Below are 22066 nucleotides of genomic sequence, written 5' to 3' on the forward strand. Positions count from 1 at the left end.
GTGTGTGTGTGTGTGTGTGTGTGTATGTGTGAGAGAGAGAGTTTGTTTTACCTAATTGTGATGAAGGTCTTTCTGGCCAAAAGCTTACTTGTTTAACAGTTTTTTTGATGTGCCTACCTGTGACTCAGCATATCCACTACATCGTGAGTAGCAATCTATCCTATTCATAATGTTACCATTATTCCATCCTGGATTTTCTGTTGTTTGAAGGTAAACAAACATACAGCACACACATGAATCAAAGTTGTGTTATAAATTGATTAGCCTTAATAAAAATACTTCTTTCTTTGTAGTGTATTTTCTGAAACTCTTTCTACATATCATGCACATCCACACTTGTGTTTCCACTTTAGACCAATAAACCAGTGAAAAAAGATTCATAATTCATTATCAATGCATTGGCTGATTTCATATAGTATATAATAAAAGTACATTTGCTTTTGTATTTACTAATGAAGACCTGTTGATTAATTCTCTCTTTATGACATGGCTGAAGAATTGTATATTAATATTCAACAGTCTTTAATATTCCTCTACGGATGTTGAATAGTAAAAAGACCACAATTTATGTGTGTCATTACTAAATTAACAACAGTAAAATATCTGCAAAAAATTCAGATGCCAGCAGTGATAAACTGAGGATTCAGATGCTACAGGAAGGGCTGTTCCTTTAGAATACATGCCATGTAAGATATCCAAATGTTGTAGCTAGATGGGATATATGGTACAAGTGTAGACATTGTTTTTGATTTGACTCAATTTAAAGAAGGGGACAAAGCAACAGTGGACATAGCACCATGTTGCCTATACCAATTTAAATTTATTGGGCAGTATCTCTCTCTGCCCCTCTAATAAGGCTATTCAGCACCCTTGAAGGACAGTAGGAGTCCCTTTATAAGGTCTTTGTTAGATACAATCTCTTCAGGAATTAGTGACCCAATTATTTTGTGTCTTTTGGCCTCCAGGCAGGGCTTTGCATTGGAAGATTAAATGTAGTGCAGTTTCACCCCTGTTTACCACAGAGTCTACACTCAAGAGCTTCTTTCTCTATTGCCATAATGTACAGATGTTATATGAAGTTCCCAAAGCCAGCCATTAAACTCAGCATGAGTTTAATCTGGAACCTATTCAAACCCAGAGTTGTAGTACTGGGTTTGGCACCATGTTTCTGTTGTTTTTGCATCTTAGCCAAACGTTCTATGTGCTGCATACTGATATAGCTAGATGAAATGCACGAAAATGTAAACAGCAAAGACAATATTATAGTGTTTCTATTAGATGAAATTCGTGGATTAAAGCTAAAAATGATGAAGTTACACAGCAAAAACAACACTGCGAATCTCTAATGTACAGTGATGTGGTAATAGAAAATTTGACTAGTAAAAATACAGACAACAGGACCAATAAACATTGTTGAAAATGCCAGAAAACTGTGACAAGTGGTGTTGAGTGCATGGAATGTGTAAACATATTCCATTTTTGATGTGAGAAAGTAAATCCTTCACTAAAAGGACAGGAGATAACCATAAAAAAACTGGAATTGTAATGAATGCAGGTCAGATACTATTAGGCCTAAAATATGTAACATACCCAATTATAATGGACCTAAATGTAATGAAATTTACACAATCACATCTGAAGCCAAACACAAGAAACAGAACAGCGTGGATCGTGGCACAAAAGTGCAACTGTATTTAAATCATCTACGGTAATAAAAACCACAGCAAAAAATTTGCAGCAACCCATAATTGATGGTGCCTGTTTTGAAATTGAGTAAAACAATCAATGTATCAAATGCAACAGATAAAGAACAACATGGAACACAGAATCAAGAAATACCAAGACAAAAAAACAACATGTTGTGACTCGCCGATCATTCAAATTACGCGCATCCTCTACGTGCGGCGCTGTCTGCCAGCCATGCAGCAGCTGCGCCACCTAAGCGGCCAGCCGAGCAGCGGCATTCATTCGAATGCTAATGTGTACACATGTCTTGCTTGTCTTACTCTGTGACTTATATGTGTTGTGTCGTTCTGAAATATATGTGTTAAACTTGACGTTATAACAACTGGCGCCGAGGTAGTGGATTTTTCATTTTTACCGTTGACCCACAGGGTTCCATCGCTACTGTCAGCAACTACTGCAAAATCTCCTTGAACAGCAAATGCTTCTAACAGCGGCGATTCGCGATTTCGTCGCGGCGTCAAATGCGGGGCATTTCTCGTCGTTGGCTATACCTCCTTTTCCTCCTTACGACGAGACGGCGGAAGACTGGTCTGATTATGAAAAACATTCATGTCACGGACGAACAACCATGTAAGTCTCGGTTCCTTTCCTGGATTTCACCTCAAATGTATCGGTTGTTGTCGCAATTGGCTCCTTTGAAGGATCCTGCGTCTTTGTCCTTTGCTGAAATGTGCTCACTTCTGTCTGTCTATTTTCAAAAGCAAACGCATGTGGTAGCCTCTCGTGTTGCCTTTTATCGTTGTCAAAAACAGCCACATCAATCCTATCGCGCTTGGGCTGCTGAACTTCACGGCCTCAGTCGAAAGTGTCAATTTGTTACTGACGTTCACAAAGAATCCTATGCCGATTCCATGGTACAGGATGCTATTATCCGGTCGGCGCCCGACAAAGAAGTTCGGCAACGTGCCCTTCAGTTGGCGAATCCAACTCTAGATGAAGTTCTCTCCATTGCGCAGTCTTTTGAAATTTCTCGTGCCGCTGGGGCGCAAATAGAGGCGTGGGGTGATGTCGGGGAAATACTACCTCTATGCGCTGTAGACGACGCGTGCGGCGCGTCCCCGCCGGCCGTCGTGGCCGCAGTGCGCTCCCACGCACAGCCTCGGCCTAGCCGTAAACAACCTGCTGAGAAACTGCAGCAAAACCCCCGCCAGCTTCCTTCATGTCCGCGGTGTTTTACGAAACATTCACGCGAGGATTGTCCCCAACGTTGGGCTGTGTGTCGCAATTGCAAAAAGAAAGGTCATGTGTCTTCCGTTTGCAAATCCGACCGCATACATGACGCTGATTCTGATTGTGTTGTCTGTCAATTGCACTTCTTCCCTTTCAGGGAAGTTATTCCTCACTGTCCAAATCCTTGGTCGAGATGTTCGCATGCAAATGGATACCGGTTCTGCTGCCACTATAATTAATTCTCAGACGTATCTTCAGTTGGGTTCTCCACTCCTGTCACCTGTCACTCGGCAATTATGGATGTACAATAAACAGAAGATTTCTCTCTTGGGACAGTTTAATGCTGAGGTATCTTACAAATCCATCGTTCGCACTGTTCCCATATTTGTGGTCGACCAGAGTAACGCAGAAAATCTTTTTGGTTTCGATGCCTTTCGCGTTTTTGGGTTCTCCATAGATGACTCTGTCAATATTGTCTCTGATGCTATTCCTTATGCTCAACTGGATTCCTTGTCGACGACATTTTCGTCCCTTTTTTTCTCCTGGGTTAGGCCGTGCAAACGACTTTGAAGCTCATATCACGCTCAAACCCACTGCTTGGCCTAAGTTTTTTCGGGCTCGGCCCATTCCTGTGGCCCTTCGTGATCGGGTAAAACGGGAGTTGGATCGTCTCACTACTTCAGGGGTCTTGCTTCCTGTCACTTCCAGTGAGTGGTCCTCTCCTGTCGTTGTCGTTGCTAAGCCAAATGGTGATATTCGTCTCTGTGGCGATTTCAAAGCCACTGTAAATGCTCAATGCCTCATCGACACTTACCCTATGCCCCGTGCTGAAGAACTGTTCACTAAACTTGGTGGAGGCCAGTATTTTTTTTAATTTGACCTGTCAGAAGCTTATCATCAACTTCCTCTCGACGCTGCTTCCCAGCAGTTTCTGGTCCTTAACACGCCTTTCGGCCTCTATCAATATCAACGCTTGCCATTCGGGGTTGCTAGCGCCCCTGCTCTCTTTCGGCGATTCTTGGAACAATTATTGCTCCCTGTCCCTGGGTGTATCAATTACATGGACGACGTTGTTGTCGCTGTCTCCACCAACGAAGAACATCTTCAAAATCTCTGCACACTTTTTCATGTCTTACAGACTGCGGTCTTAAGTGTAATCTTCAGAAATCACAATTTTTTCAGGCAGCTATCACGTACTTGGGGTTTCAACTCTCTCGGGATGGTATTCGTCCGCTTCAGCAAACTGTCACTGCGATCGATGCCCTTCCTCGCCCTACATCTGTTAAGGAACTGCAGGCCTTCTTGGGGAAAATAGCATACTATCACAAGTTTTTACCGTCTGCGGCTTCGGTGGCTCAGCCGTTGCATCGCCTGTTGCATAAAAACGTGCCTTTTCACTGGTCCGCGTCATGCGAAGCGGCTTTCCAGAAATTGAAGACTATGCTGAAACAGGCCCCGTGCCTGGCTACTTATCGACCTGGCCAACATCTTGTTCTTGCCACAAATGCCTCTCAGTATGGGGTCGGTGCAGTCCTTGCTGACCGTTTTCCTGACGGTTCGGAACAACCCATTGCTTATGCCTCCAAAACGCTCACGGATGCCCAACAAAAGTATTCTCAAATTGAGAAAGAAGCTTTGGCCATTATTTATGCTCTTCATAAGTTTGGTGTTTTTCTCTATGGCTCAAAAATTCATCTTGTTACGGATCACAAACCACTTGTTTCCTTGTTTCATCCATCAACGTCACTTCCCGACAAGGCTGCACACCGCCTCCAGCGTTGGGCTCTTTACTTGTCTCGTTTCAATTATGAGATTCATTTCTGGCCAACCCTTCCCATGGGTCCTGATCAGGCATTCGATAGGGACGAACTTTTGTGTTTCCCCCTGGATGTTGCCGAGCAGCGGGTTGTGGACGGGCTCCCCATCACTGGGGACAGGCTGGCGGCTGCTACGGGTTCTGACCCTACCCTTTCCCGGGTTTTATGCTGTATTCAGAAGGATTGGCCAGATCGCCCGTCCACTAAGACTTCTGACCCGTTGCGGAACTACTACGCTTTGTGCTACCACCTCACGGCTAGGGATGGTGTTATCCTCCTCTCCACTGACAATGCTTCGCCGCGTGTTGTGTTACCTGCGTCTTTGTGTGCTTCGGTCTTGCGCCTCCTTCACCAAGGGCACTGGGCTGTGTCTCGCACAAAATCTCTGGCACGCCGTCATGTGTACTGGCCTGGCATCAACTCTGAAATAGCACACATGGTCGCTGCCTGCGGCCCTTGTGCGTCACAGGCCGCTGCCCTGAAGTCATCTTTGTCACCGTGGCCTTCGACTGAGAAGCCCTGGGAGCACATTCATGCTGACTTTGCGGGACCCTTTTTAGGTACTTACTGGCTCCTCGTAATTGATGCCTACTCTAACTTTCCTTTCATTGTCCTTTGCACGTCGCCTACCACCGCGGCAACCACCAGTGCTCTCGCCCGCATTTTTTCTTTGGAAGGCCTCCCCTCTACTCTTGTTACTGATAATGGTCCACAATTTGCCTCTTCCGAATTTGTGGATTTTTGTGCTCGTCACAGCATTATGCATGTCATGGCCCCGCCGTTCCATCCACAATCCAACGGTGAGGCTGAATGACTGGTCCGCACATTTAAGGCTCAGATGCGGAAACTTCTGACTTCTTCTGCTGCTGATGATGCGCTTCTCCAGTTTCTGGCGTCTTACCATTTCATCCCCATGGGCGACCATAGCCCGGCTGAGCTCTTACATGGCCGACAGCCCCGCACGCTACTTCATCTTCTGCGGCCTTCCACCTACAGCCGCGGGTGCCTTCACTTGGCTGGTTCACCGCCGACGACCTCGTCTGGGTACGGGGATATGGCAGGCGGCCAAAATGGAGCCTGGGCCGCATCTTAAGACACTGTGGCGGATGCCTGTATGAAATCCAGATGGACACGGGTGTTGCAGTGCGTCATTCGGACCAGCTTCGGCCTCGTGTGCCAGCAACACCTGTTCTGAATGCCGCTATATACTCACAACGCAGCCCTCTCACCGTCATCGCGATGCCAGCACAAGAATGGATGCCACCAGGAGACGTGCCCATGCAGGAACCGGATGACCATCCTCTGTCAGAGCAAATCTACTCGCCTCCTCCTCCAACGGACGCCGACACATCGCCCATGTCTCCTGTCATATCAACTGGACTTGCCGCAACGGGCAGATTGGTGCATGGGGCCCCAGCAGATTCGACCCCTACATCTCCTGTCATCTCGACCCATTATCATCAGGGACACTTCCATCCGTATGGGAAGCCTCCTCCTCGAGACTTTACGGTGAGTCAAACAACGCCTATGGACGTTAGCCATCTCCAGGACACCTCCATCAAGACCAGTGCAACAATTTCAAATGGGGGAAAAGTGTTGTGACTCGCCGATCATTCAAAGCGCTGCCGTGCAATTACGCGCGTCCTCTACATGTGGCGCTGTCTGCCAGCAATGCAGCAGCTGCGCCACCTAAGTGGCCAGCTGAGCAGCGGCCGCTAGACTGGGACTCAGTGCTCATTCAAATGCTAATGTGTACACATGTCTTGCTTGTCAACTTACTCTGTGACTTATATGTGTTGTGTCGTTCTGAAATATATGTGTTAAACTTGACGTTATAACACAACATACATCAAAATCTACTCTGTTGGTTTTGGAAGAGGAATGACTACAAAAACAAAGATCTTGACAACTCAAAAATACATTGAAATTGAAGACATAGTGAAGCCTGGAGCAATATTCAACCAGATCCTCACCAACACTGAAGACCAGTAATCTGTCAAAGAGTGACTTTGTTATTATAGATGGTTCCAATGATGTATACCACAATGAAACAGCTGCAGCTCTGAAGACAACACTGAGCAAGTTAACAAACACAAACATGAGCAACTTAACAAACACAAACATTATGTTATTTAAAATACTTCATTGCTACAATTTAATTGACTTATCATGTGTAAACAGAAAAATAACCAAAACTACCAAGTATTTTGAAACAATTTGCAAATAGTTTAAAAATGTAATGCTATTAGATATTAAGGAATGTCTCAGTTGTAACCATATGACAATTGTAACTGCTTGAGAACTTGTCATACTAGACATGGTCAAGGCCTAAGTGGGTTAGGAAAGACACTGCTGGCCCAAAAATAATTAGTATGGTAAATAATAAATCTTGTATCAACAATTTAGAAAATATGTCTCAAAACTCAGAACCAGATCAGGGAAACATATAAGGCTGACCAAGCCTGAAATGTGTCAGACTTAGTCAAAACAAAGAGCTTCAGGACATAATACAAAAAACACACTTAAAGTAAATAATCAAACTAAGTAGAGTGTAAGCAATGTACTATTTAGTAGTAAAAATGAACACTTTTGTTACATATAAATGTGCAATCTCTAAGAAACAGTCAGTGAACTACAGTACTGGCTGGAGGAAATTAACAGTGTCATTCTCTGTGTGAATGAACATTGGATTAAAAGTGCAGAAATAAGCTTATTTTTACCATTTGGCTAATCACTGGCAACAAACTACTGTAGACCAAACAATGACCATGGTGGAGTGTCCATTTACAACAAAAATTTGTATCTAAAATATTCAATCATAGACCCACAAGCCTGCCTGTTGAAGGACTTTTTGAAGCATCTGCCTTGGTTATACACACTCAGAAACTCATTATTGCAACAGTTAACTGACCACCAGCTTCTGATGAGGAGATATTCACAGGAAAACTCTCAGAATTAATTTTATTGACTGTCAAATGTAATCAATATAAAACATTTACCACAAGAGACGTTAATATAGATGTTAGAGTAAAGAGAAAAACTGTGGTACCCATCCTAAATATCTTAAGATCAATGAATTACTAATGCTTCAATGAAAAACTGACCAGACTGGAGGCATGCCTTGACGATATAATTAACAATGTGTGTAGGAATCAAGTAGAGTGGGACACCATCAAATTAGGTCTATCTGATCACGATGGCATATGGAACAAAACTGGAAATCTGACATTTGATGATACCATATAATTACATATTGAGTTCTCAAGGAAGAGAACATTGAAATAATGAGAAATGAACTGAGTAGAATGGGCTAGAATACTAACCATCAATAAAGATACAAACGAAAGCTTTTCTGCATTCATAACCAATATAAAAAGTACATTAGACTGTAACTGCCCTCTTATTACTAACAGATGTAACCCTAGCAATACGTATAAACCACAACTTACAAAAAAGTGGTACACTGCACATCTCAATAAAATCAGAATCCCTTTACTCATGCTGAAGGGCAAAATTGAAGGCAGTTAAGAAAACAAGAATAGATATATAAAATTAAGAAAAATATACAAATCTGATATTAAAGCAGCAAAAATGAAAGCAAATGAAGAGGATATTTTAAATTCTAAAAACAAATGTAAAGCTGCCTGAAACATAGTCAAAAGTGAGATAAACATGAGAAAGGAAGAAATCAATTACCCAATTAATTGTAACACTTTCAATGAACGCATGATAAATTCAGTAAGTGCCCATGTACCAAAAAGTGTCGGTTTAAGTGATGTGGAAACTTTTATCTTGCAATCACAGAAAAAAACATAAAATATTTAACAGGTGTAGAATAACTGCTACAGATATAAATAATTCTGTAAACAAGCTGAATAACTCTAGAACAGAATTTGTAATAAACTCCTCTACTCTACCTTGCAAATAAAATCCTTCATGTTGTCATTTTCCCTGATTGCCTTAAAATCAGTTACACTCCCCATATACAAATAGGGTGTCAGAGAAACACCAGGTAACTATGTACCAATACCAATTGTCCCTATACTGGCCAAAATCATAGAGAGCTGTTTACACACAGAGATTTACATGTATGTTGAGAGCAATTAATTACTTCATGACAGCCAGTTTGGATTCAGAACTAATCAATCAATGATAAAAGCTATTGAAAGCCTGATAACTGAAATCCACAATGCTTTTGAAAGGCAACAGGCCACCTATGCAGCCTCATAGACTTAAGCAAAGCATCTGATTCAGTATCACATGAGATAATTGTTAAAAAATTAGAATATTATGGTATTGCAGACAAACCACTTAATTTGATTAAATCATATCTAAATAACAGACAATAGTTAGTGTATATGAACAATGAAAGGTCAGAAGTAATGAAAATTAAGAGAGGAATTCCACAGGACTCCATTCTTGGACTCTTCCTCTTTATTGTCTATGTTAATGACTTGCTTTGCTACTATGCATTCTTTCAGTCACAGCTACAATATGCGATTCTGTTATGGGGTAATTCAACAGGCACAAACTGTGTATTAAAATGGCAAAAAAAGCAATTAGATGTATACAAGGATTGGGTCCAAGAGAAACATGTAAGGAGCACTTCAGCCTATTAACATAATGACCCTTCCAAGACTCTATATGTATAACTGCTTAATATACGTAAAAGAAAATATACAATAATTTACACAGAGAATGAATTTGTTTTCACAGCACTAGAAACAACTGCATGCTTGATATACCATATTCTAGGCTGTCATTGACACACAACAGTTATGAACACCTAAGTCTAAAGAATACCACAACTTTAGGTATTTAAAACTCTGCAACGACAAAAGGCAGAGCTAAGCACTATCTGTCGGCGAATTAAGGGAGCTATAAAGTTTCATTTAGTTGTACATTTGTTCGCTTGAGGTGCTGTTGACTAGGCGTCAGCGTCAGTTGATGCTAAGATGGCGACCGCTCAACAGAAAGCTTTTTGTGTTATTGAGTACGGCAGAAGTGAATCGACGACAGTTGTTCAGCGTGCATTTCGAACGAAGTATGGTGTTAAACCTCCTGATAGGTGGTGTATTAAACGTTGGTATAAACAGTTTACAGAGAATGGGTGTTTGTGCAAAGGGAAAAGTTCTGGACGGCTGAGAACGAGTGATGAAAATGTAGCACGCATCCAGCAAGCATTTGTTCGCAGCCCAGGAAAATCGACTCGCAGGGCACTGAGAATCCGTGGGAAACAACTCAGTATGAACGTGACTCGCCTAAGGTGAACGTTTTCTGTGCCATTTCAGCCAATAAAGTTTTTGGTCCCATTTTCTTTGAAGGTGCTACTGTAACTGGACTACAGTATCTGGAGATGTTAGAGAATTGGCTGTTCCCTCAGCTCGAACAAGAAGCACAACTATTCATATTTCAGCAGGATGGAGCGCCACCACATTGGCACTTATCTGTCCGTAACTACCTGAATGTCAACTACCCGAGGCGATGGATCGGCCGCCAGGCAGCCCGTGACAGAGCACTTCATCACTGGCCTCCAAGAAGCCCTGATCTTACCCCCTGCGATTTTTTCTTATGGGGGTATGTTAAGGATATGGTGTTTCGGCCACCTCTCCCAGCCACCATTGATGATTTGAAACGAGAAATAACAGCAGCTATCCAAACTGTTACGCCTGATATGCTACAGAGAGTGTGGAACGAGTTGGAGTATCGGGTTGATATTGCTCGTGTGTCTGGAGGGGGCCATATTGAACATCTCTGAACTTGTTTTTGAGTGAAAAAAAAACTTTTTAAATACTCTTTGTAATGATGTATAACAGAAGGTTATATTATGTTTCTTTCATTAAATACACATTTTTAAAGTTGTGGTATTCTTTTTGAATCACCCTGTATAATAAACTGCCACACTCACTCAAAACCCTCACCCTCTTCAAATAATAAGGAGGTATTAGACACATGGTTTAAGAATAAAGAATACTGCTCAATTGCAGAATATGTTGGAAGTAATTTGGAATGAATGTATAAACAATGAAATAATGTAACAGTCATTAACTAAATGTGAAAAACTGTATAATTAATTCTTGAATGTAAACTATATAACGATTATTACTGAAATCTTCTGATTAGTAAGAAGTTTATTTATTTGTGTGTATGTGTAAAATGATGATGTCTGTAAAATGTAAAAATTACTAACTACTAGAAAGATGTATAATCATGCATAATGTAAAAATTAGTAACAACTATACTTTTATGAATATGTAAAATGTGTTTTGAGGAAGCTAATTGCATGGTAAACATGCTGAATGGCTAATAAATAAACATAAATATAAACATACAGCTACAATTTTACCATCACCTTAGGTACAGGACAGGTTGTGGCCCAGCAAATTATGTTGTTGCCCCTATCCTGGTTAGCTTATCTTGTTGTTCATTACCAGTAATACCCGAGTGATCAGAGACCCTTAGCCTCACAAAGAATCCTGACATTCTATGATGATCTTTGATCTCGTTACAGAAGCTTGCTTTTAACATCACATCCAGTGCTTTCCCATGACTTTAGTGCCCTCATTGTACAAAAAGCTCACAAACTTACTTGTTCATTCTATCCTTATCACGTGTGCAGGCAGCTATCCTGGTCAGCAGATTCTTGTCTGGGTGTCTATTATCATTGTGGCCTAGAGCCCACAGCAGAGTGTCATCCCAGATCTCACGGTCACCCCACTTCAGAACAAGACAGTGCCTGCAAAAAGAAAATGTGTCCTGTATACATCAAATTATCCTGTGGTGTAGCAAAATGAACACCCTGAAGCTATGATTCCAATGACAGAAGTAGCATTCATATTAAGTACAAGTTGTATGCTGTGTGTGGTAAAAATCACCTACAGATAAAATTTAGGATAAAAATTTTACTATCTTCTATAATATTTTCCAACTATTTTAGTTCTGAGGTATAGATATAGTCATAAAATTGTTGGTTATTATTTTTGTGACGGCCTTCGTAGCGACAACACTTCGCTGTAGAAACGGCCTACGAAGTCATCGCCACACTTTTAATAGCGGGCCGACCGGTCCGCTGGAACAGTGAACAGAAAGATGAAAACCCAAACACTCGGATTAAATGAAAGTCGGTACTTATCTTTATTAACGACGATACAGAACACAGTGGTGAACATGGTCTACAGAAATCTGTCTAGTTCGAGTCGGAGCGGCTTGGTCAGCGTCGGCTGACGACAAACAACAACTCTGCTGCGATGAACACACAACGGACTAGCAAGTACACAATTCGGTGGCGAGTCTACAACTGAGCGGCGAATCCAGAACTGTCCTAGCGCTCGCGACTCCAGCGCTTAAGAAGCCAGAAGCCAGCGGTGGCGCGCGCAGACTTGCGGCGATTTCCTGTCTCGCTGGCGCTGCTTATGCGGACGGTGTCCGGACTTTGATGCTGCCAACCTTTTGGCAGCGGGCTCGGTTGGCATTACTGGCTAGGATATAACACTCCTCCCCCCCAAATCGCCGCACCGTCGTTGAATAATGACGTGGCGAGCGTCGACGGTGGGGGAGGGGTCTGGCCGCAGACGTAGCAGAAGAGACCGGGGCGGAGACTGTCGTCGGTGGCAGTCCCCGGTCTGCACCCCAGCATTGGCTGCGCGGGGCCTCGTGAAACACCGACTGAAAACCGAGGTCAGGGTGCACGCCTGTGACCACGGGCGCAGCTTCTGGTACTGGACGCGACGGGGCGTCGGGACCCACGAAGAGAGGCAGCGTCTCCTGACGCTGCGACGACGGCTGCTGAGTGGGCGCCGGACAAGGCGCTGCAGTGTCAGACTCCTTGGGGGTGCCCAAGGAAAGCGGCTGCAGTACAGGCTGCACAGCCACCGCTTGGGAAGGCGGCCCGGCTGAGGGGTCGATGTCCATCAGCTCCGAAGGCGGTGGCGACTGAAGAGGGACCGCAGGCGCCGGAGCGACCACCCGGGGCGCTCCCGTATGAAGCTGCACGGGAGGCATCAACGGGACGAGCTGTCGGCGTGGTAGCGGCGACGGCTGCTGCTGCTGCCCTGGGGGCGGCAGCGAAGTCGGAAGGCGCGGCTGGAACCCGCCGCGGACCAAATCTGTGGACAAAGAACGAGCGGCAGAATCCGGGCGGCCAGCGCGGCGCAACTGGTTCTGATGCCTCCTGTGCACCCCAGTAGCACCTTGAACAGTATAAAAACCGCGACCCTGGACACTTATCACGGTACCACGTTCCCAACGACGGCGACCGTGATAAACTCTGAAAAAAAAATGGCGTCGTTGCGCTGAAAACGCGTGCGATGCTCAGAAGCGGCGGGTCGATCCGGGGGGTGCAACAACCGTAGTAGGGTGCGATGACGATGGCCGTGGAGAAGCTCTGCAGGCAAAGGGCCGTCGCGTGGCGTGGTCCGGTACAACGACAGGAACGTGATGAGGGCCTGCTGACGAGAGTGCGTAGCACGAAGGCGGTCCATATGATCCTTGAATGTGCGTACAAAACGTTCCGCTGCACCATTCGATTGAGGGTGGAACGGCGGAGTAAGAACATGGCGAATGCCATTGGCAGAACAAAACCTTCAAATTCAGCAGAGGTAAATTGTGGACCATTGTCAGACACTAAAACTTCTGGAAGACCCTCAATACAAAAAATTGAAGTCAACGCCTGTACAGTTTGTGCAGACGTTGTAGACTGCATGGGCACAACAAACGGAAAATTACTAAATGCATCTATCACGATGAGCCAACGAGAATGCCAATATGGGCCAGCGAAATCAATATGTACTCGCTGCCAGGGACCGGCAGGGCGTGCCCACTCAAAATAGCGTTGAGGCGGAGCAGCTTGGTGTTCGGCACACGTCGAACAATCTGTAGACATCTGCGTAATCTGCTTATCAATGCCGATCCATGTACAATGACGGCGGGCAAGCTGCTTGGTGCGGACCACTCCCCAATGACCTTGATGCAACAAGTCGAGGACCTTGGATTGGAGCACTTGGGGAACCACTACACGAAGCTGGTCATTCTTGGTGCGTAACAGCAAAACTCTGTGCGAAATAGACAACAGATGACGTTGCGGATAATAGCGACGAACCACAGGATCCGATATGTCCTTTGCCTTGGACGGCCAACCACATTGAACAAAACGTAATAGTAAACTCAGATGAGGATCCGTAGCTGTCTCACGTGCCACCTGACGATAATCAATCGGAAAATCCCGGAGGGATTGATGCTCATCGGCGTCAATCTGATGGCAAGAGTCGTCAGAGGAATCGAAGACATCATCCGCAGCAATCGGCAATCGAGAAAGCGCGTCAGCGTTTGCATGCTGAGCTGTAGGGCGATACATTATCTCATACTGGTATTGTGATAACAAAAGAGCCCAACGTTGTAGTCTCTGAGCTGTCCGCTGAGGAACTGGTTTAGACGGATGAAACAGCGACGTCAGGGGCTTGTGATCTGTGACTAAATAGAATGGTCTACCATAGAGGTAGTGATGGAATTTTGTGACACCGAACACAATAGCCAACGCTTCCTTGTCCAATTGGCTATAATTACACTGAGCTTTGTTTAACAATTTAGATGCGAACGCAATAGGACGTTCGGTGTTACCGACTCGGTGAGACAACACAGCACCGAGACCGAAAGAAGAAGCATCACAAGCTAACACCAGAGGCTTGTTAGGGTCGTAATGGACCAGACAACGATCATTCAATAAAGCCTCTTTTAGCTGCTGAAAGGCTGATTGGCAATCAGCTGACCACACAAACGGAACATTCTTACGGCGGAGACGATGCAACGGTGCAGCAATCTGTGATGCATTAGGTATAAACCTAATATAATATGTCAATTTGCCAAGAACTGCTTGCAATTCATGCAGATTGCGAGGGGCGGGCAAATCACGAATAGCTGCTAAATGTGACTGGGAGGGATGAATGCCTTGAGCATTAATAACATGTCCCAGATACTCCAACTCCGTAAGGAAAAATGAACATTTATCGATGTTGCAACGTAGGCCTGCCTGAGACAACACTGTAAACAAACACTCCAAATTACGGAAATGTTCAGCAGGCGTCCGACCGGACACAACAATATCGTCTAAATAGTTGCAACACGATGGCACATTAGCCAAAAGTTGGGACAAAAAACGCTGAAAAACAGCTGGAGCTGACGCACAACCAAAAGGCAAACGCAGAAAACGGAACAACCCCAACGACGTGTTTATGACAAAATACTGTTGTGATTGCTCGTCGAGGGGCAATTGCAAATATGCTTCACGGAGATCAATTTTGGAAAAGAAACGAGCTTCCCCTAACTTATCCATCAGCTCGTCCGGTCTAGGCAAAGGAAAAGAATCAATGACAGTCTGAGGATTAACTGTCGACTTAAAATCAGCACACAAACGTAACTTGCCAGACGGTTTCTTTATAATAACTAAGGGAGAAGCCCACTGGCTCGCTGAAACGGGTTGAATAACACCGTCGTTTTGCCAACGACGAAGTTCATCTTCTACAGGTGCCCGGAGGGCGTGAGGCACTGGACGAGCATGAAAAAATCGAGGCTGAGCATTATCTTTTAACGTAATATGAGCGGCAAAGTTCGCAGCACGACCGAGTTCGTCTTTAAATATGGCACTGTATCGTTTACACAAATCGGTTATGCTGTCTTGAGGAACAACAACAGAATTAAGTTGCAACACATTGTCTTGGATAGACAGGCCAAACAAGTCAAAACAGTCTAATCCGAAAATGTTTACACTGTCTGTAGCGCGGAGCACTGTGAATGAAACTGTTTTTGTGTTGCCCCGGAATGTGGCTGGCACGCTACATACACCTAACACAGGAATTTGTTCTCCACTATAAGTAGCCAAAGAATGTTTTGCCGCTGAAAGTTTAGGGCGGCCGATAGCCGCATACGTAGCACTATTTATGAGAGTCACAGACGCACCAGTGTCTAATTGAAAATTGAAGGTCTTATCCTGGATGCGTAGCTTCACAAATAGTTTATTACACTGTCCCTGGATCGGTGCAGCGGAGGCGGAAGACACAAAATCAGCGCGTTTAGCGCGTGTTCGCTGCTTACGACAACTCGTGGGTTGGGCGGGTGGAAGAACAACTCCCGCTTCACTTGCAGTCTGTACATTACTTTTTACAGCGTTTGAATTACGCTTGGGTCGCATAGCAGAGGGCTGGGTGGGTGGCTTATTGCGAACAAGTTTATTACCCACACGAACCGTGGACGAGTCTTGAAACGCGACCTTCTGGGCGGGCTGGCTTTGAAGAACATGAATATCCATGGGCTGGGCAGTACTAGAATTGTTCTTGCGTTTACGCAAACAAAGGGTCTGGATGTGTCCTTTCCTTTGACAAAAGTGACAAACCGCGTTTCTTAACGGGCAACGTTCACGAGGATGAGCAAGAACACACTTAGGGCAAGACTTAACACTATCATTTTGCACACGCGGCTGACGAATGTGTTTAACATGACGCGGCCAGCTAGTGTTTACAGCCTGACTCTGCCGGTGGGGCCGCGGGCGTGACATAACTTGCTTAGCACAGGCAATTTGAGAAATACATGGCTGATCCAACTCACACTCAGCATAGTCAAAAGTATCTTGGGCTTCAATAATGTTCATCACAATCTCTAATGACGGGTCAGGCAACTTTAAGATAGCAGCACGAATACGAGAATCTGCAATGTTTTGAGTAATAGCGTCTCGTAACATGACATCACTGTAGGAAGCTCCACACACACAATTAAATCGGCACTGACGGGTGAGGCCCCGTAAATCTGTTAACCACTGTTTATTAGATTGATGTGGCAGTTTCTTTAATCTGAAGAACTTGAATCTGGCCGCTGCCACATGAACTCGCGACTCGAAATACTCAGCAAGCTTGGTAACAACAACGTCATAGTCTAAAGCTTCTGGCTTGGATTCCGGGAACAACTTACAAAGTAGTCTATAGACTTCCACGCCTGCAGTGGAAATTAAATAAAGCTGCCGCTCATTACCTGTGATTTTGTAGACTGACATGTGCGCCTGCAACTGCGCGAAATATTCTTGCCATTCTTCTCGTGATGCCTCAAAAGCACGAAAAGGCGGTGCTGCCTGTGCTTGTTCCTTGTGTGGTGGTGGATTAGCCGCTTGTTTGGCGATTGCTTCCACCAGACTTTGTATTTGCTGACTCTGTAACAAGATCAACTGTTGTAAATCGGCAGACATAGTGAACACAAATTAAACCAGCCCCCAAAATTCTATCTCAAGAAACAAGTTGAACCAGCCCTGCACACGAGTCCGGAAGTCCTCGTCGCCAGTTTTGTGACGGCCTTCGTAGCGACAACACTTCGCTGTAGAAACGGCCTACGAAGTCACCGCCACACTTTTAATAGCGGGCCGTCCGGTCCGCTGGAACAGTGAACAGAAAGATGAAAACCCAAACACTCGGATTAAATGAAAGTCGGTACTTATCTTTATTAACGACGATACAGAACACAGTGGTGAACATGGTCTACAGAAATCTGTCTAGTTCGAGTCGGAGCGGCTTGGTCAGCGTCGGCTGACGACAAACAACAACTCTGCTGCGATGAACACACAACGGACTAGCAAGTACACAATTCGGTGGCGAGTCTACAACTGAGCGGCGAATCCAGAACTGTCCTAGCGCTCGCGACTCCAGCGCTTAAGAAGCCAGAAGCCAGCGGTGGCGCGCGCAGACTTGCGGCGATTTCCTGTCTCGCTGGCGCTGCTTATGCGGACGGCGTCCGGACTTTGATGCTGCCAACCTTTTGGCAGCCGGCTCGGTTGGCATTACTGGCTAGGATATAACAATTATCATAGGAGATAAATTTTCATAGTGTCTCCAGCTGTTCTCACAAATAGTTTAGGATGTTGTCATTGTTATTGACTGAAGCAGACACTATAATGTAACATGCATATTCAATGGGGAGGGGTTTGACACTGGTGCTGGTTTTGTGGCTTTGGGAGTTGATGAATGGCTTAGAATCATTGGGTAATGTAAGAAAAGTGTACATGGATGGTGTCCTGCTGAGAAGAGCATGTATCCATTAAAGCATAGGAATGGAAACAAAATGTGTTGTATGATGGTGTTCAGTGTTCCCCCAACGAACAGCAGTCATTTCAGGTCATAATTATAATGTGAAATGATGCCTCATAACTGGCACATTTGCTTTTAATGAAGCTTCTATCGAATGGTTGTCGACAATCTTAGTTGACTTCATGGGTTCAAGATTGAGTCTAATTTGTGCAGTTGTCACCAAACTATTAGCAAATCCTACTCAGTTGATTCAACAGTTTATTATCCATTTCCTAATGATTGACTGTTGACTTTGAGCTCATATTCTGGTTACATTGCAAGGTGAACATCAATATTTTGTACATTGCTGGAATGGAAATATTTTTCTATTTAGTGTATGGATATTACATTTTAGTTGAAAAGGGTGTGACATGTGCATAGAGCAAGCTGAACCCATTAATGCTCAATGGCAATTAAAGCTTCCAAGGAATTTAAAAATTAATTTTAGCAACATGGTAATGTTGTGTACAATTTAACTATTGGTGGCTGTTATAGATACATTATTCTGCTGTTGAAATTTTAAACTATCCATTTTCAGTTCTTTGTTGTTCCATATGAATGTTAAATCTGATGGTGTGTATGTGTCAACCCTTAACTGTTTATATGTAATAAATGTGTGCTGGTGGTAACATCCATCTGGGAGACTAAGATTACCAAATTTTGCAATTTATGTCCACTTAAATCAATATCGAAAATTAATAACAGTTTAAAAGGGTGATGAAATATTAATACTAATATTATTATTGTGTTCAAATCATAATTTACATTATAACATGCAAAAATTACATACCTTTTCTTCATGAAATAATTTATAAACTTAGTTATTCTTTTGAAAAATTAAATACTAGGATTTCCAATGAAATATTTTGTAAAGTTGATGTGTTTCCTCAGATATATTGATATATATTGAAGTAACAAAAAAATAACAAACTTTCTGCACATATTTAACATATTTTCATGGTACACTGTAAGCAGTTGGGTTTATCACATTTCATGCACTTGTGGAAGTAAAGAAAAAATTACAAGCTTTCTGCACATATTTCACATATTTTCATGAAACGTTGTAGGCGATTAGGTTTATCACATATCATGCACTTGCAAGCCATCATTCTGTTCAGTGTGCAGAGGTAGTAATGAAAATGTTTTCTCTTTTCTAGCTTGTCATCACTTTTGGTTTTTGTTGGACCACCATCTCGCTGCTCTTCACCCAAAATATCTGAAACAGTTTTCCTAAGTTCATCTGGTAAATTTGGAATCTGTAGCATTCTCTGCATATGTCTTCTGATTAAGCTCATTTCTATGCCCTTCATGAACTCAAATCTTGACATTCTACCCTTATGTAAATACATAATGTAGGCATTTATGCAGCTCATTGATAATAGAATGTGAAATATTGCCACTGGCCACTTCCTTGTTCACTGGTTGGGTGGGTAGTTGCTGTGCGTCATGTCTGGTACATCTACACCAAATTTCATGGCATCATTGAAATTAATAATTTCTGGTTCACTGCTTTTTTCATCTGTATATGAGGAGTGATGCATTGAAGATCATAAAGACTAGAACCCGCTTCTTTCTTTGGGTTGGTAAGAAACTCTTTTGGAATTGCTCTTTTGTTAGATTTTAGAGTTCCAACATATATAAACTTTTTTTTCAGCAGCTCCTTACATAATTAAATGGAGGGAAACCAATTCTCTGCTATGATATTACAGTTAGTTCCATATACACATTTAGAAAGACAAATCATAGACTGAGTCGGCTTTTGGAACTTTTCGTTTTCTTCTGATTGTATTGCTCAATCATTATCATTCCCCATATAAATATAGAGATTATATAAATATGATGAGTGTGCATCTGGGAGACAAGTGACCTTTATGCAATATTTATTAGATTTCTTGGGCATATATATTCTGAATTTGTATCTGCCTGTAAATGGGATTAGACTCTCATAAACACAAGTGTGAGCTCCAATGGAATGTATCTTCTGACAGTTAGAAATAAAGATGCTGCTACAGGATCATCTATTTTGCTTTGTTCATGAGTAGATGCATCATCAAATCTGAGAGCACCAGATAAACTTCACATCATTTCAGAGGCATGGTAACACAAAAAATGAGATATCCGGAAAAAATGAGATATCCAGTAGAGTCATTTGCAGAAAGTGATGCCAATTTTTCATGTCCAGGATTCAAAAAGGAACACAGAACTATCAAACTAATCAATAATTCAATTTAAGTTTTGTCTGTATCTTTGTAACTGGAGGAGCAAGATTTTTTAAATTTATTTCTTATACGAGGGCAGTTCAATAAGTAATGCAACACATTTTTTTCTTGGCCAATTTTGGTTGAAAAAACCGGAAATTTCGTGTGGAATATTTTCAAACATTCCCGCTTCGTCTCGTATAGTTTCATTGACTTCCGACAGGTGGCAGCGCTGTACGGAGCTGTTAAAATGGCGTCTGTAACGGATGTGCGTTGCAAACAACGGGCAGTGATCGAGTTTCTTTTGGCGGAAAACCAGGGCATCTCAGATATTCATAGGCGCTTGCAGAATGTCTACGGTGATCTGGCAGTGGACAAAAGCACGGTGAGTCGTTGGGCAAAGCGTGTGTCATCATCGCCACAAGGTCAAGCAACACTGTCTGATCTCCCGCGTGCGGGCCGGCCGTGCACAGCTGTGACTCCTGCAATGGCGGAGCGTGCGAAAACACTCGTTCGAGATGATCGACGGATCACCATCAAACAACTCAGTGCTCAACTTGACATCTCTGTTGGTAGTGCTGTCACAATTGTTCACCAGTTGGGATATTCAAAGGTTTGTTCCCGCTGGGTCCCTCGTTGTCTAACCGAACACCATAAAGAGCAAAGGAGAACCATCTGTGCGGAATTGCTTGCTCGTCATGTGGCTGAGGGTGACAATTTCTTGTCAAAGATTGTTACAGGCGATGAAACATGGGTTCATCACTTCGAACCTGAAACAAAACGGCAATCAATGGAGTGGCGCCACACCCACTCCCCTACCAAGAAAAAGTTTAAAGCCATACCCTCAGCCGGTAAAGTCATGGTTACAGTCTTCTGGGACGCTGAAGGGGTTATTCTGTTCGATGTCCTTCCCCATGGTCAAACGATCAACTCTGAAGTGTATTGTGCTACTCTTCAGAAATTGAAGAAACGACTTCAGCGTGTTCGTAGGCACAAAAATCTGAACGAAGTTCTCCTTCTTCATGATAACGCAAGACCTCACACAAGCCTTCGCACCCAAGAGGAGCTCACAAAACTTCAGTGGACTGTTCTTCCTCATGCACCCTACAGCCCCGATCTCGCATTTCCATATGTTTGGCCCAATGAAGGACGCAATCCGTGGGAGGCACTACGCGGATGATGAAGAAGTTATTGATGCAGTACGACGTTGGCTCCGACATCGACCAGTGGAATGGTACCGTGCAGGCATACAGGCCCTCATTTCAAGGTGGCGTAAGGCCGTAGCATTGAATGGAGATTACGTTGAAAAATAGTGTTGTGTAGCTAAAAGATTGGGGAATAACCTGGTGTATTTCAATGCTGAATAAAACAACCCCTGTTTCAGAAAAAAAATGTGTTGCATTACTTATTGAACTGCCCTCGTAACTTGCAGTTTAGAGCTGGTATATACCACAATCTCATCCAAAATCTCAGTGTTTCTCCTGGGTTTGGATTATTACCTAACTGGTCGGCAGGGCCTAACCATGACAACAGTCTAATTCTTACTATATTTTTGTGTGGTGTCTTAGGGCTGTAAATGGGTGTTGTGGAACTCCATGTGAAACAGTTCATCTTGCTATGACAAACTATGTCAGTTTCGGTGTCATTATTTCCCCTGTTCTGAACAGAGCCAACACTATCTTGTTCATTCGTGGTCAAACTGAGAACATCATTCACATCTATTGCTGTCATGGTCTGAATCTGATAGGTGATCTTCTTCAGGAACATAAGAATTGTCTGAGTGGTAATCATCATCACTTTTGTGGAACTGCTCTGAAGCCAGCTGCAACATTCTTTTGCTTCTATGTGACACATCAGGCATCCCCCACTATCAGCCACTAAAATAAAGTGATAGTTGGAAAGTAAAGAGTATAATACAAAAAATGTACTTGTTTAAAATAACATCCATTCATCCATCAGATGGAGGAAAATTCTTCCCTTTATACTAATATCCACCTGAGAGATGACTGGCTGACGTGTTTGTGCAAGTAAAACAATA

General features: G+C 43.4%; 1 protein-coding gene across 1 annotated transcript in view; it reads right to left on the reverse strand.

Annotated features, from left to right (window-relative positions):
• The window catches only part of LOC126251941 (aminopeptidase Ey-like), a 243344-nt gene that overhangs the window by 21747 nt on the left and 199531 nt on the right, over positions 1-22066 (reverse strand). The window contains exon 15 of the mRNA XM_049952705.1: positions 11323-11469. Within this exon, the coding sequence (XP_049808662.1) occupies positions 11323-11469 (147 nt within the window). The remainder of the gene's footprint in view (positions 1-11322; positions 11470-22066) is intronic.

Source organism: Schistocerca nitens, chromosome 1 (genome assembly GCF_023898315.1).
Source record: "Schistocerca nitens isolate TAMUIC-IGC-003100 chromosome 1, iqSchNite1.1, whole genome shotgun sequence".
NCBI classification, from domain to species: Eukaryota; Metazoa; Arthropoda; class Insecta; order Orthoptera; family Acrididae; genus Schistocerca; species Schistocerca nitens.